General features: G+C 34.5%; 1 protein-coding gene across 1 annotated transcript in view; it reads right to left on the bottom strand.

The window, feature by feature from the left end:
• Positions 1–2515: 2515 nt before the first annotated feature.
• The window catches only part of LOC145259773 (NAD-dependent protein deacetylase sirtuin-1-like), a 43774-nt gene continuing 33156 nt past the window's right edge, over positions 2516–13133 (bottom strand). Inside the window, exon 11 of the mRNA XM_080117521.1 lies at positions 2516–3701. Coding sequence (XP_079973647.1) covers positions 2971–3701 — 731 coding nt within the window. The 3' untranslated portion in view covers positions 2516–2970. The remainder of the gene's footprint in view (positions 3702–13133) is intronic.

Consider the following 13133-nt stretch of genomic DNA (forward strand, 5'->3'; position numbering starts at 1 on the left):
AAAAAAAACTTACAGAAAAATCCTGTTATCCTTCCAGTAAAAAAAAAAAAATGAAAAAGAATGTAGATTTCATTATGAATTCATGTGAGCAATCGTATTATGTGGAAAAAAAAAAAAAACAAATACAAAGATAGAAAATGTAAAACTGTTTAAGCTTTTTTCATTTGTAGTTGTTAACAGCAAGAATTGGAGCAAATCTAAGTTGAATCTGCTTTTGCACAACATTTTGTGCTTTCACTTTTTGGTGCAACATTTTTTGGGCAATATTTTTTAGGATTTTTTTTTTTTTTTCGCATTAGCAACATTTTTCTAATGGCTGCATGTTTATGTCAAATTAAATGAAGGCTTTTGGAAAGTGATATATATATATATATATATATATATATATATATATATATATATATACACACACACACACACACACATTTTAACATTGGAATTTATTTATGACAATATGTTAGGTATTCTGTTACGTTTTGTTTTGTTGATGCTAATGTTTAAGTAATATCATTAAACAAACAAATATGAGGGTGATGGAAGAGAAGCTGACGAGAGAAGGTTGGGTAGAACCTATGAACATAGTAGTTAATTGAAAGAGACCATGGGAGGTAGCTCCATCGTGGGAGAGGGAAGTCATTGGACGGTCATGGAGTAGGTGAAAAGAACAATGTTGGTCAATATGACTTGTACCTAGATATTTGCATCATGGAGATTGGGGATTGAAACTGCAAAATTTTTAATCATATATGATTTAAAGTGACAAAATACTACATCCATACATTCTACCAATCATCCCCCCCCAATGTCCATCATGCACGTTCCTATTCCTTTGATATTTTGTTATAAAAATTATCTAAAATGTCATCTTTGTTTCATCCTAAAGTTTCTGTTAATATAAAAAGAATAAAAATATATGTCTATTGATGAGGTTTTTATGCGATTTTGTCTTATATTTTGTGGTTTATCAACTTTTCCATTGTATGTTTTATATGTGTTGTTTTGATATGTTTTTTCAATTACATTTCACTCTTTGTGTATACCAATCCTTTTTGTTTAAAAGCTCAATGTTTGTTAAATATAACAACAGAGCACATCTAAAAGAATAACAGTATAATTACATTCCAAGATTCAAATATTTATTTTTCATGCAAAACAGTTCCACCAGCATATTAAAATTTCAGTACATTTTTTTACAGATCTGTTTCATTATGCAGAGAAAATGTCAATAAATTCCTTTTTGTGCATCTACTCTTCAGAAAAATTAGAAATTCTTTGCTTAGATAAATAATTGAAAAATAAATATTTGGATCTTGGAATGTAACTATACTGTTATTCTTATATATATATATATATATATATATATATATATATATGTGTGTGCATGATCCTCAATAAGTACTGGCGTTTGAGATAAATACAGGGTGACCCCCCCCCCCAAAAAAAAGCTAAATGGAGGCCATCTAGAATATATACTGTAGAACGGAGAAAAAAAGGCCAAAGACCCTAGTGTTTTGATGTGATGTTTTGAATATAATAAACTAGTTATGACCAAAGTTTCATTTCATTCGGACAAAACACGGAGCCTAATTAGAGTTGGGGGCCATTTTTTTTTCGGGTCACTCTGTATACAGAAAAACAAATTAATCACAAAAAAACTGCATCTCTCTTTGTTTCAGGTTTTTTGTTTTGTTTTTAACTGTCTGGTATGAAAAAATTTTATATACATTTTAGCGAGTGATATATTTCAGATAATCTTTGTCCTTCAGCAGTTAATAACATCATTTTCATATTCAGTTTAACATCCATTTTACATGCTGCCATGTGTTTAATGGCTTTTAAAAATCGACTTCCAAACTTATTTCAGGTCAGGTTTCTTTGAAAATCATTTCCTTAGTTGTGGCAAAATTTTTAGAGACTTGATGTCTTTCCTAATGCCAACCCAGTGAGCTAGTGGATGCTAGTATTTTGCTTAAAAAATATTTTTAAAAACAAAAAATGTTTTTGTTTTTCTTTCAAAGTTGGCAATGCTAATCAAACAAAGCAAAAAAAAAAAAAAATCAGTTAAATTTTTCTTTCCATCGGTTTAAAATGCTTATATTTCTGGAAAATTGCTTATGTTCATAAATAAACCATTTTTTTTTGTCCTGGAGTTGCTGTTTATCCGTATATCAAATACATTGTATAGCGTTGTCTCCCATGTTTTTTTTTTTTTTAATTATTTCTCTTAAAAGAGAAACAACACTAAATGATGTATTAAAAAATTTTACATGGGCAAACAACTCCACAACAAAATAGCTTGTGATCTGTAAATGCATAATCATTCCCAAATGCATTTTAAACAAACAGCAAAATGGTAACAGATTTTTTGCATTTCATTAGTGACTACTGAAGTTTGTTTGAAATATATTACTCACCAAAAAATAAATTTTTAAATAAAATACATTTATTTGTGCTAATTGCCAATAAAAAATTTTTACAAAAAAGAAGAAAAAAAGCAAGTTGCAGTTTTCTGTAATTGTCTTTTTTTTCTGAATTTCCATAAAAACCTATGGCATAATGGATAAAGTACTAGATAAAATTCAGTTGTAAGTGACACTCTTCTGTAGGTTGAAAGTTCAATGTGATACTCAGAATACAACTACGAATTATTTAAGACTTCTACTTGGTAATGGTTGACAGAAAGAGAGCATGCTACCCCCGTGGATTAAATAAAGAGTTCTGTTCAAAATTTTGTGCAGATTCAACAGAAAGATTCCAGAGTTCGACAAGATACCTGAAGAAGGTTGGAGGTTACACTGATCGAAATATAAAAATAACACTCAAGATGAGAACAGTAGTCTGAATAATCTAATACTAATTTTTTCTTTATTTCTCTCAAAAGTCAATACTTATATACTTGTGTGTGTGTGTGTGTGTGTGTGTGTGTGTATACGAAAAGATTTTTTTTTTGCACCTTAGCAAGACTTATTTTTAATGGTTCTCTTCATTACTCATCAACGTCAGCGTGTTACGGACCACGTCCATTTCTGTGTGTTTTTCAGGGGTAGCTGTAGTGGAGAGGACAGTACTAACTGAATACTCAGTCCGTACGTATTGGCTTTTCGGTTCACCAATTGACACTTTATTATCGTATTGGCAGGTGTTAGTTGCGACAGCAGTGGATGAATTCTTGTCTTCTGTTTTGTCAATAAAACCATTTTTTTGTCCTTCATTTAATGTCAAAGAGCTGCTAATTGTTTTAGATCCGTCCTCCTCAGCATTCTCCGGATTCGACAGCTCAAGTAGAAGAGGATCACTACTACTCGAAACATGACAATCGGCTGTCGGAAACATGGAATCGGTAGGTGCAGATTTTACAGTAGCTGGACCAGATAAATTTTTATTCAAATCAGTCAATGTAAGATTCGTGTTATGGCTACTGTTACCGTCAACAACGCCATCAGCACCCAGTTCAGTGGCTGAAAGGTTGCTCGGGTGCAGAACAACGGAATTAGCGATACTATTCTCCATCGATGATTTCTTGTCGTCTTCATCTGAAAAACTTTCCCAACTGCTGCCGCTGCTGCTACTGGTGCTCTCAGAGTTGTGACTCTCAAACCCTCCCAAAAGATCTTCCTCTTCCTCCTCCTCCTCCTCTTCAGAGTAGATTTCAGCTCCTGGGTAGGCATATTGACATGGTGGTAAAAACAAAACTTGATTATCTGCAGGGAGAATAAATAAATACAAATAAAATCTATAAAGTTTAAAATGAATAAAAATGATTTAAAAATTCTTTTTTCACAAATGCATTCATTTTTATTCTTAATCTGTTCAATATAGCTACAAGAAAATGGCAAAGTTCAAACTACAAAGTGAAATATTCTTTGGTTAAGATATATTCTAGCATGATTTTTTTTTTTAAGTCGTGTTCATTCCTAACAAGGCAAATCACCACTTGGACATAAGGGGCTACTATTTGGGACCATGCCTAGGAAAGATTAACAATGTTGGTTTACGTTACATTTAAACTTCTACATATTGATACAGTTAGGTAAGCTGGTAGCAGGAAGGGAATTCCAAAATCTAGCTGTTCAAGGGAAGAAACTATTAAAATAGAAAGCTTTCTGGCATTTAGGGACCTCAACAGTGAAGGGGTGAGATTTTGTTGCTAAGCATGTTTGTCGGGGATATGTACATTGAGGGGGAACAAGTGCAACAAGTTCATCAGAGCACATTCCATTAAAAATTAATTCTACTAGCAAGCCCTAAGTTCAACAATTGGTAAAAAAAAGTTTATTATCCTATCGTCAACTCTGGCTTTTCTAAACTTGATTATCTGCAGGGAAAAAAATAAATACAAATAAAATCTATAAATTTTAAAAGAAATAAAAATCATTTAAAAATTCATTGTTATTAGTCTGTTCAATATATCTACAAGAAAATTGCAAAGTTTAAACTACAAAGTGAGATATTCTTTGGTTAAGATATATTCTGGCATCCTAAAGTTCAATAGTTGGCAAAAAATGTTAAGTTATTATCCTATTGTCGACTCAGGTTTTTCTAGAAAGGCAGTTTTTTGTTTGCCTCTGATGTGGCCAGCTTCCATTTAAGCAAAATAACCACTGCTGATACCAAATGAATTTGAAACGTTATCAACTCGACAACTATGAGAAAATGACAGCACATATGGTAGCAAGAAACACCTATGCAACCAAGAGCCAATCAGTGCATTAAGAACAGAACAAAAATGTTCCACAATTACTCACGTGCACTTCTGTGTATATATATAAATATATCTATATTTTTATAAAGTAATAGGGTTCGTGTGTTTCTGTCTGTGTGTACAGCTCTCCATCATCAACGAAATATAAAGGAGGTAAGAGGGTAGATCTCTACTGGTAGAGAAACATTAGAACCCATTTTAGGATGTTTCTGTTATAGGAGACGTAAGAATCTATGCCTAATTTCTTTATATACTAGTCTACAAACCACCCCCATATCGAATGACTTATGCTCATTTGCATATCACATTATATTAAATCTCTTTAACTAATTACCTCGACCTTATTACATATTGGAAATATTCTAATCATTTCAACTGTACTATTTACAAAATCTATTTAACATTTAATTATTTAATATATTTTCATTTAATTTTATATTCGATTTATTTCACTTTACGTATATTATCAAAACAATTCATTGGCGAGGAAAGCTTTATGTTTTGGGATTGTATTGAAAATGTAATGGAAATTTCAATTTCGTTCCGTTTTAATCTTTTATATTTTACTTGCCAATATAATTGAAAGAATACAATTCAACTATCGTAATTTTATATAAATAAACAAAAACAAATATTTTAAAATAAAACTTTATTAAAAAAGAAATAATTTTATTTTTAAATGAAAAAAATCAATTTAGTAAAATAATTGTATTAAACACCCCCAGCCTTGTCAGCAAACCTGTAAACCTATAAAAGTTAACATTTCGAATGTAAACAGTGATTTTTCGATTTTGTTAGCGCTTGCCGCAATTAAAGACAATTAAAACGGAACTAACTTTATTTCCATTCTATTTTTTAAACAACCCCCAAAACATAACGCTCTCTTCCAGTTATAGCCAATTTTTTTTTAATTAAATAAAACAGGTCAAAATAAACAGATAAGCGCATTTTCTTTTACATTTTTCTTACAACCATTGTCATTTAACCAACTGCAGGATACCGTTACTTTTGTGGGGTTGTTTTGAAAATGGCACGGAGATTATAATTTCGTTCCAATTTAATCTTTCTGGTCGAGCCTATTTCGAAAGCCTGTCTTATCATAGATTTGAACTACAAATAATTTATTACATTTTGATTATTACTATCTTAAGACTTAAAGCTTATATTTATTTCATTTTTCTATTTATATATTGAATTAGTTATTTCCAGTCTTATTTAAACTTAGTGCTTTCTTTAAACCGGATGAACCTTTTATAAAAATATGAGTTTAACGTAAAGAACACGAACAAGGTTTTATTCAACTGAATTTCTTCCAGTTTACTAACAAAATATATAAATTTAAAATAATAAAATAAAAAGGTTATGTAATTTTAAAAAAATACACGTACTCACAAAAGCAGAACTTTTTTTTACACATTTTTTTCTTTAAAACCATAACAATGAGACTAACAATTACCTAGATCTTAGTAATTATTTGTTTTAATAGAACTGTTTTAATTGTACTGTTTACTTAGTTAACCTAAGTTGGTATTACATTTATTTTACATTTACTTTTTTTTTTTAATTATTACTTTTAGACTGTGACGTTTACACCCGGAAGTAATGAGTCACACGTAGGTCGCTTTTATTCATTCCTTTTGGTCAAGATCAAAGTGTAGTATCTGTTCTTCAGATGCTGCACTTCATTTTCTTGTTCTCTTTCGGTGGAGGAGAAATCCTTCACGACTGAGACAATTTTTATTTTTGTACCTTTTCTCCACGTTAAAAAACGACCCTGGTGTCTAACTCTGTCCCGTGGGGAGGCATAGTAAATAGGTACAATATAATTGTTTATAATTGTACTATTCAGAAATATTATTTATAGTTCGTCCATTTCAGTTAGTATACATTTCCTTTACACTTAATTAATTTACAATCATTAATATCGTTAAACAATTCCGTTTAAAACCGAAATTATGCCACCCAAACGAAGTAGAAACGAAAGTGAGGAAGAAAGAATGGAAAGATTGGAAGCTAATAGACTAAGAGTTGCTGCAATTCGCTCCAATGAAAACAATTCAGATAGAGAAAGACGTCTAGAACTTAACAGGATACGTCAAAGAGAAAGGAGAGCAAGACTGTCAGATTTGGAAAGAGAAACCCAACGTGAAGCTGACAGAACTAGACATGCTGTAAGGCGGTTAAATTCATCACAAGATGAAATTCAAGAAAGGCAAAGATATGCACTGGAAAGAGTACCGAAGGCTATTTCAACAATGGCTGGTGGATGTGTACTGCAAGATTGAAACAGAACGTTTACAGTTCCTGAGGCGTGAGCAACAGACCCTGAGAGCTGACAATTATAGCAACTTGAGAGATTCAATTCTTAGGGAGGATGGGAATCCAGAACAGTTTGGTCAACGAGTTGTACTTCCGGCAACTTATACAGGAGGCCCTCGATACATGTTTGAGCGTCAAAGTGATGCCATGGCATATGTTCGGCGAATGGGCCGAGCCGACCTCTTCATCACGTTCACAACAAATCCAAAGTGGACAGAAATTACAGAAAATTGTCTTCAAGGGCAAGACCTTCAGGATCGTCCAGATATTGTTGCCAGGGTTTTCAGGCAGAAGCTAAAAAAGTTACTTGAATTTATTAAAAAGGGAGGATTTGGCAGGTTGAGGGCTTTCCTGTACAGTATTGAATATCAAAAAAGAGGACTGCCGCATGCACACATCCTCACCTGGCAGGCCTCAGAGGACAAACTTCTACCAGAAAAAATGGATCTCTGCATATCTGCAGAGATCCCTGACAAAGAGGAAGATCCTGATCTTCATGCTAAAGTGATGGCACATATGGTGCATGGACCTTGTGGACCATTTAATCCAAATTGTCCATGTATGATTGACAACAAATGTTCCAAAAAATACCCAAAAGAATTTCTTCAGTGTACCGAGCAAGGCCAAGACTCTTACCCCAAGTACAGGCGAAGAAAACCAGAAGATGGAGGCCAGACTGGTACAATAAGGATGAAGAGAAATGGTCGGTATGTTAATCAAGAAATAACAAACCAGTGGATTGTTCCGTACAACAAGGTCCTCCTTCAGCAGTTCAACGCTCACATTAACGTAGAAATTTGCAGCTCGATCCAAAGCATCAAATATGTCCTCAAATACGCGAATAAAGGATGTGATCAAGCAGTGTTTGAACTACAAAGAACTGATGGAGCAGCTAACCAACAAGGCCAAGTACAAAGTCACATTGTGGATGAGATCCAGCAGTTCTAGAATGCAAGGTATGTCGGCAGTTCAGAGGCGGCCTGGAGGATATTGGAACATCCCATCCATGAACATTTCCCCCCAATTGTACAACTTTCTGTTCATCTTGAAAATGGGCAGCATGTCATGTTCTCAGCTGATACTGCTCTGGAACGAGCCCAAGGTCCACCGCCTGCCACAACTTTGACAGCATTTTTTCAACTCTGCCATGAGGATGACTTTGCAAGGGGTCTCAAATACGTAGAAGTCTCTGAGTTTTATACTTGGAACAAATCGACAAAGAAATGGATGAGAAGAATGCGTGGGTTACAAGTTGAAGGTACTGAAAATGATGATGTATGGAAGGCACCATGCATTGAGAGAATCTACACGATTAGTCCAAAAGCAGGGGAGTGTTATTTCTTACGCCTGTTGCTCAATGAGGTTGCTGGTCCAACTTCATTTCAAAATTTGCGAGCATACAATGGTCAGGTGTTTGAAACATACAGAGCAGCGTGCCTTGCTCAAGGCCTTCTAGAAAATGACCATCACTTGCATCAAGCAGTAGGAGAGGCAAGTGCCACTCAATCACCTTCAAATTTGCGAAGCCTATTTGTGATAATTTTAACAGCCTGTGAGCCAAGAAATCCTCTTGAGATCTGGATGGCTTTTCGTGATGTAATATCTGAAGACATTCTTCACAGATACAGGCAAGAAGTTAACAATCCAGAAGCAGATTTTAATGAGGACATCTACAATAAAACTCTTTGTCTAATTGAAGAAAAAGTTCTCCTTATGTGCGGTCAACCATTGGCAAGCTATGGATTACCTGCACCAACGCAAGGGAGAGATGAAAGACTCGCGAGAGAGTATCAACGTGAAGTTACTTATAATCTTGAAGAACTTTCCCTACAAGCAGAAAATATGCAAGAAAAACTGACCGATTCTCAAAGAGAAGTTTACAATTCATTCATGGCAATGTTGGAAGCACAAGGTGAAATGAACAAAAACATGATGTTTCTTGATGCTCCAGGTGGTACGGGCAAGACTTTTGTAATCAATTTGATCCTTGCAAAGATTAGATCCATGAGAAAGATTGTGCTTGCAACAGCATCCAGTGGCATTGCTGCTACTCTACTACAAGGTGGCCGCACTCTTCACAGCACTTTTAAAGTACCCTTGGATACTCATCGAATGGATCAGCCAGTTTGCAAAATTACTGGTAACTCAGCCTTGGCAAATGTAATTAGAGACACCTCTGCAATCATTGTAGACGAAGCCCCAATGACGCACAAGAGTGCTTATGAAGCAATTGACCGAACACTGCAAGACATCACAGGAAACAAGAATCCCATGGGTGGCATTCCAACCTTATTTTGCGGTGATTTCCGTCAAATCCTCCCAGTGGTTAAAAATGGCACAAGGGCTAACATTGTCAATGCAAGTTTGAAACAATCCTATCTCTGGAGGCACGTTATAGTGAAGAGACTGACTACTAATATGAGAGCCTATATCTCTGATAACACAGCTGCAGCAGACTTCTCAAAATTGCTTCTCCAAATCGGTAATGGTCAGTTTCCTATCACTTCTTCACCTGACACAATTAAGATTCCAACTGCGCTTGGTAAATGTGTCGGTAATCAGAAGCAACTGAAAGACAAAGTGTACCCAGACCTGCAAAACAATGGAAAATCACCGGATTGGCTTGCTGAGAGGGCTATTATTTCGCCATTAAACAGCAATGTGAATCATTTGAACAATTCAATAATGGATGAATTTCCAGGAGACACAAAGCAATACAAGTCAGTTGATTCGGCTACTAATGAATATGAAGCTGTTCACTACCCTGTGGAGTTTTTAAACTCTTTGGAGATATCTGGAATGCCTCCACACATTTTAAATCTCAAAATTGGATCGCCAATCATGATTCTTCGATCCTTGGAACCGCCAAAAACAACAAACGGAACCAGATGTGTTATCACCAGATTGCACACCAATGTACTTGAGGCCACCATTTCCTGTGGTCCCTACAAAGGCGAAACCGTTCTACTGCCAAGGATCCCCTTAGTTGCATCGGACTCAGAACTTCCATTTAAATTCCGGAGACTCCAATTTTCTGTGAAGGTGTGTTTTGCAATGAGCATAAACAAAAGTCAAGGTCAGACATTTAACACCATTGGCGTAGACTTGACATCAGACTGCTTCAGTCACGGTATGTTCTACGTCTTCATCAGCCGGACAGGAAGTTCAGAAAAACTCTACATTCTGGCTCCAAATCAAAGCAGCAGAAATGTAGTTTACCCTGAGGCTCTTCAGTGAAAAGTTCGAGAAATGGATATGAGGAAAAACTGACATGATCTGATTGTGGTAAGTTTTTAGTATTGAATGTGCAAGATAAAATTTAAGCAAGAGTTGAAAATTACTTCAATGAAAAATTTACTATGTAACATCAAGTAACCTTCCTTTTTGATGAAAATGTTTTGTGAAGTTCCTGATTGAATTTCAGTCACTACAAGAGGTAGTTAAAATGTTAATCACCTTATGCAATCGTTGCTCTTACAACATCAACTTACTGGAAAGGTGCCCACAGATTTTGGTACCCGAGTGCGCAACAAAGCTCCGTGCGAAGCACGGGTATCTTTGCTAGTATATATATATATATATATATATATATATATATATATATATATATAAAAAAATCAGGAGAAACTAATAACTACGCAAATTTTCATGGCAAGCCCACAAGACTGCCAGCTTCCACATCAATCAAATGTAACATTTCCACCACCAAAATGCTAACTGTGCCTAAATCTAAACGCAGATTCCATGAACAAAGCTTCTTTCCCAGAACTGCCCGCCTGGGGAACACTGGTCTGCTGGCCTGCTTCCTAGTTGAATACAACATGGTAGCCTCCAAATTCAATGTAAACAAGTTCTAGTTGAGCCATCTCCATAAATAATCAAATTCTATCTAATTTACACCATTAACGATTATTACACTACCACCTTACATTCATTAACCCTTATCTTCGAGTGGCCTTTGGGCCTTGATAACTGGTGACTTCCAAGTAAAAAAAAAAATGCACAACCTTGATTTCAGCCAAAGTCTCCATATGAAAATCTGTACTTTATGTCACCATGCTAAAAATCATCTGCAAATCTTCAGCTTTGAGGAGCAACTGCTCTGATGAGCTGCTTTATTAGCATCACAGTCAACAAACGGATGCGCTATTCTCCATGTAAAAAGAATATGAATTTCCTCTCAACAGATTTGCAAAGTATTCATCTCAGTTAGAATCTGTTGGAGAACCAGAGTCTGTTTCACTGGCATACAAGTGAAAACTCAAAAGCAACAACATGTTATGCTTCGCCACATACATGAACATTTCTCCAAAACCTCCCATTTCTCATAAAACTTATTTAGTTGATTTATTGATCACCAAATCCAAGAATATACATAATCACAGTATTTTATTTTTTCTGCACCCTTTCACCATTTCTTCTAGACATACCATATTAGCAATTGATTGGTTTATGCTTTTGTACATAGTTTCCAGGTTAATTGCGTCATCATAGTTCATTTAACATATTTTCATACATGCTGGAATGCGAGATGGCCTTGAGGAATTAACTTTAAAATGAACCTATCTCTTAAATATTTCTATTATTCAGTGTAAACAGTATAAGAGGGTGTCTTGGATAATCTCTACACATTTCAGCACTACATAAAGCATAAAAGACCTTTTCCATGTATGGCGAGGAGTCACATACTTTATGAGATTAATGTGTGAATATGCAAAGGCAGAACACGGCTGATCTGGAAGAGTAAATCTTGACCACAAATCCTATTATTCCATAGATAGCAAGTTACACTTATTGACAAACTGATCATTTGGTTCAAAGAACAGCATCGTTTCATTGATGATTGCATATATTTGACACATATATATGTACGACATAATCACGCTGACACACCAATTCATCTTAGATCATGAAAGTTAAGCAACATTGACCCTGGTTAGTACTAGATGGGTGACCATTTGGAGATACTAGGTGCTTTATAAAGGAGGCTGTTGACACCTCCCTGCAAGAACTGCAAAAAACTAACATCATTTCCTTTGATTGGGATATACATGCGACTGGAGATCGCTTGTGAATTTAATATTCCTATGAAGCTTCCTTCTCTAGCAGAAGCTGGTTCAACCTGCCTAGGGTGTATGCTTCTGGCTAACATATATATAATAATCGGAAGGCATAACTACTCAAGTTAGTGGAGTAGTATTAACTATATGATAGTTTGGTGTGTTGTATGAAAAAAAAATTTTTTTTTTAAATCAGGTTTTACCATCAATTGATGGACAATTCAAGACAAGATGAAGAAAAAACATCTCTATAGCAACTGCTACTATCATGACTATAAAGAGAGAGACATGTCAACAGCCATTTCGGTTCTCATTACAATTGTCCACAAATTGCTTATTACCTTAGTGATATTTCATCAGCGGTATCTACTTGAGTGCTTCTTTACTTTGGTGATCTTCTAAAGCAATGTATTTCAGGTGAAACATTATGTATTTATGAGTCATGGTGAAATTAATATAAATGCCAAAAATCACAAGAAATGATTCAGTAGATGATGTGATAGAAGTATTTTAAATATAAAAAAAAAATCAGCTATGTTTCCATATATCCTGTTTAATTTAAGTCAAGAGGCATCTCCTTGTTTGTGTCATGAATTGGTCGCATAACTCTTCCACTTTAAAACATGATAAAACTCAATAATTTGAGAAATTTTATTTTTACTTGTAATTATTTTTCTACTAAATCATTTTTCATAATTTATACTTATTTCACCATGACATGTAAGTATGTAATAATGTTTTCATCTGAAATGGGTTGTTTGAAAAGATCACTAATGTAAACAAGCGCCTTTACTTATATTATAAAAGAGTAAATAGTTTAAGCTATATAAGCGGAGTTTGCAGAAATTTTAAAAGTAAAACTAGCAAGGCCCCAGGGAAATTCCATGGTTCTTTCTACATCAATCTGTACAAATTCCTGTTGATAATAACATTGCTTTTAAAATAATAAATGTCCGTCAGGATGAATACTATAGAGATAAAAACTGACTCTTATTCCTTTTAAACAATTAGGATTTTCAGTTAAATATTCATTAAATAAAACGAGTCTCTTT

Source organism: Euprymna scolopes, chromosome 35 (assembly GCF_053919585.1).
Source record: "Euprymna scolopes isolate OS-2025 chromosome 35, ASM5391958v1, whole genome shotgun sequence".
Classification (NCBI taxonomy): domain Eukaryota; kingdom Metazoa; phylum Mollusca; class Cephalopoda; order Sepiida; family Sepiolidae; genus Euprymna; species Euprymna scolopes.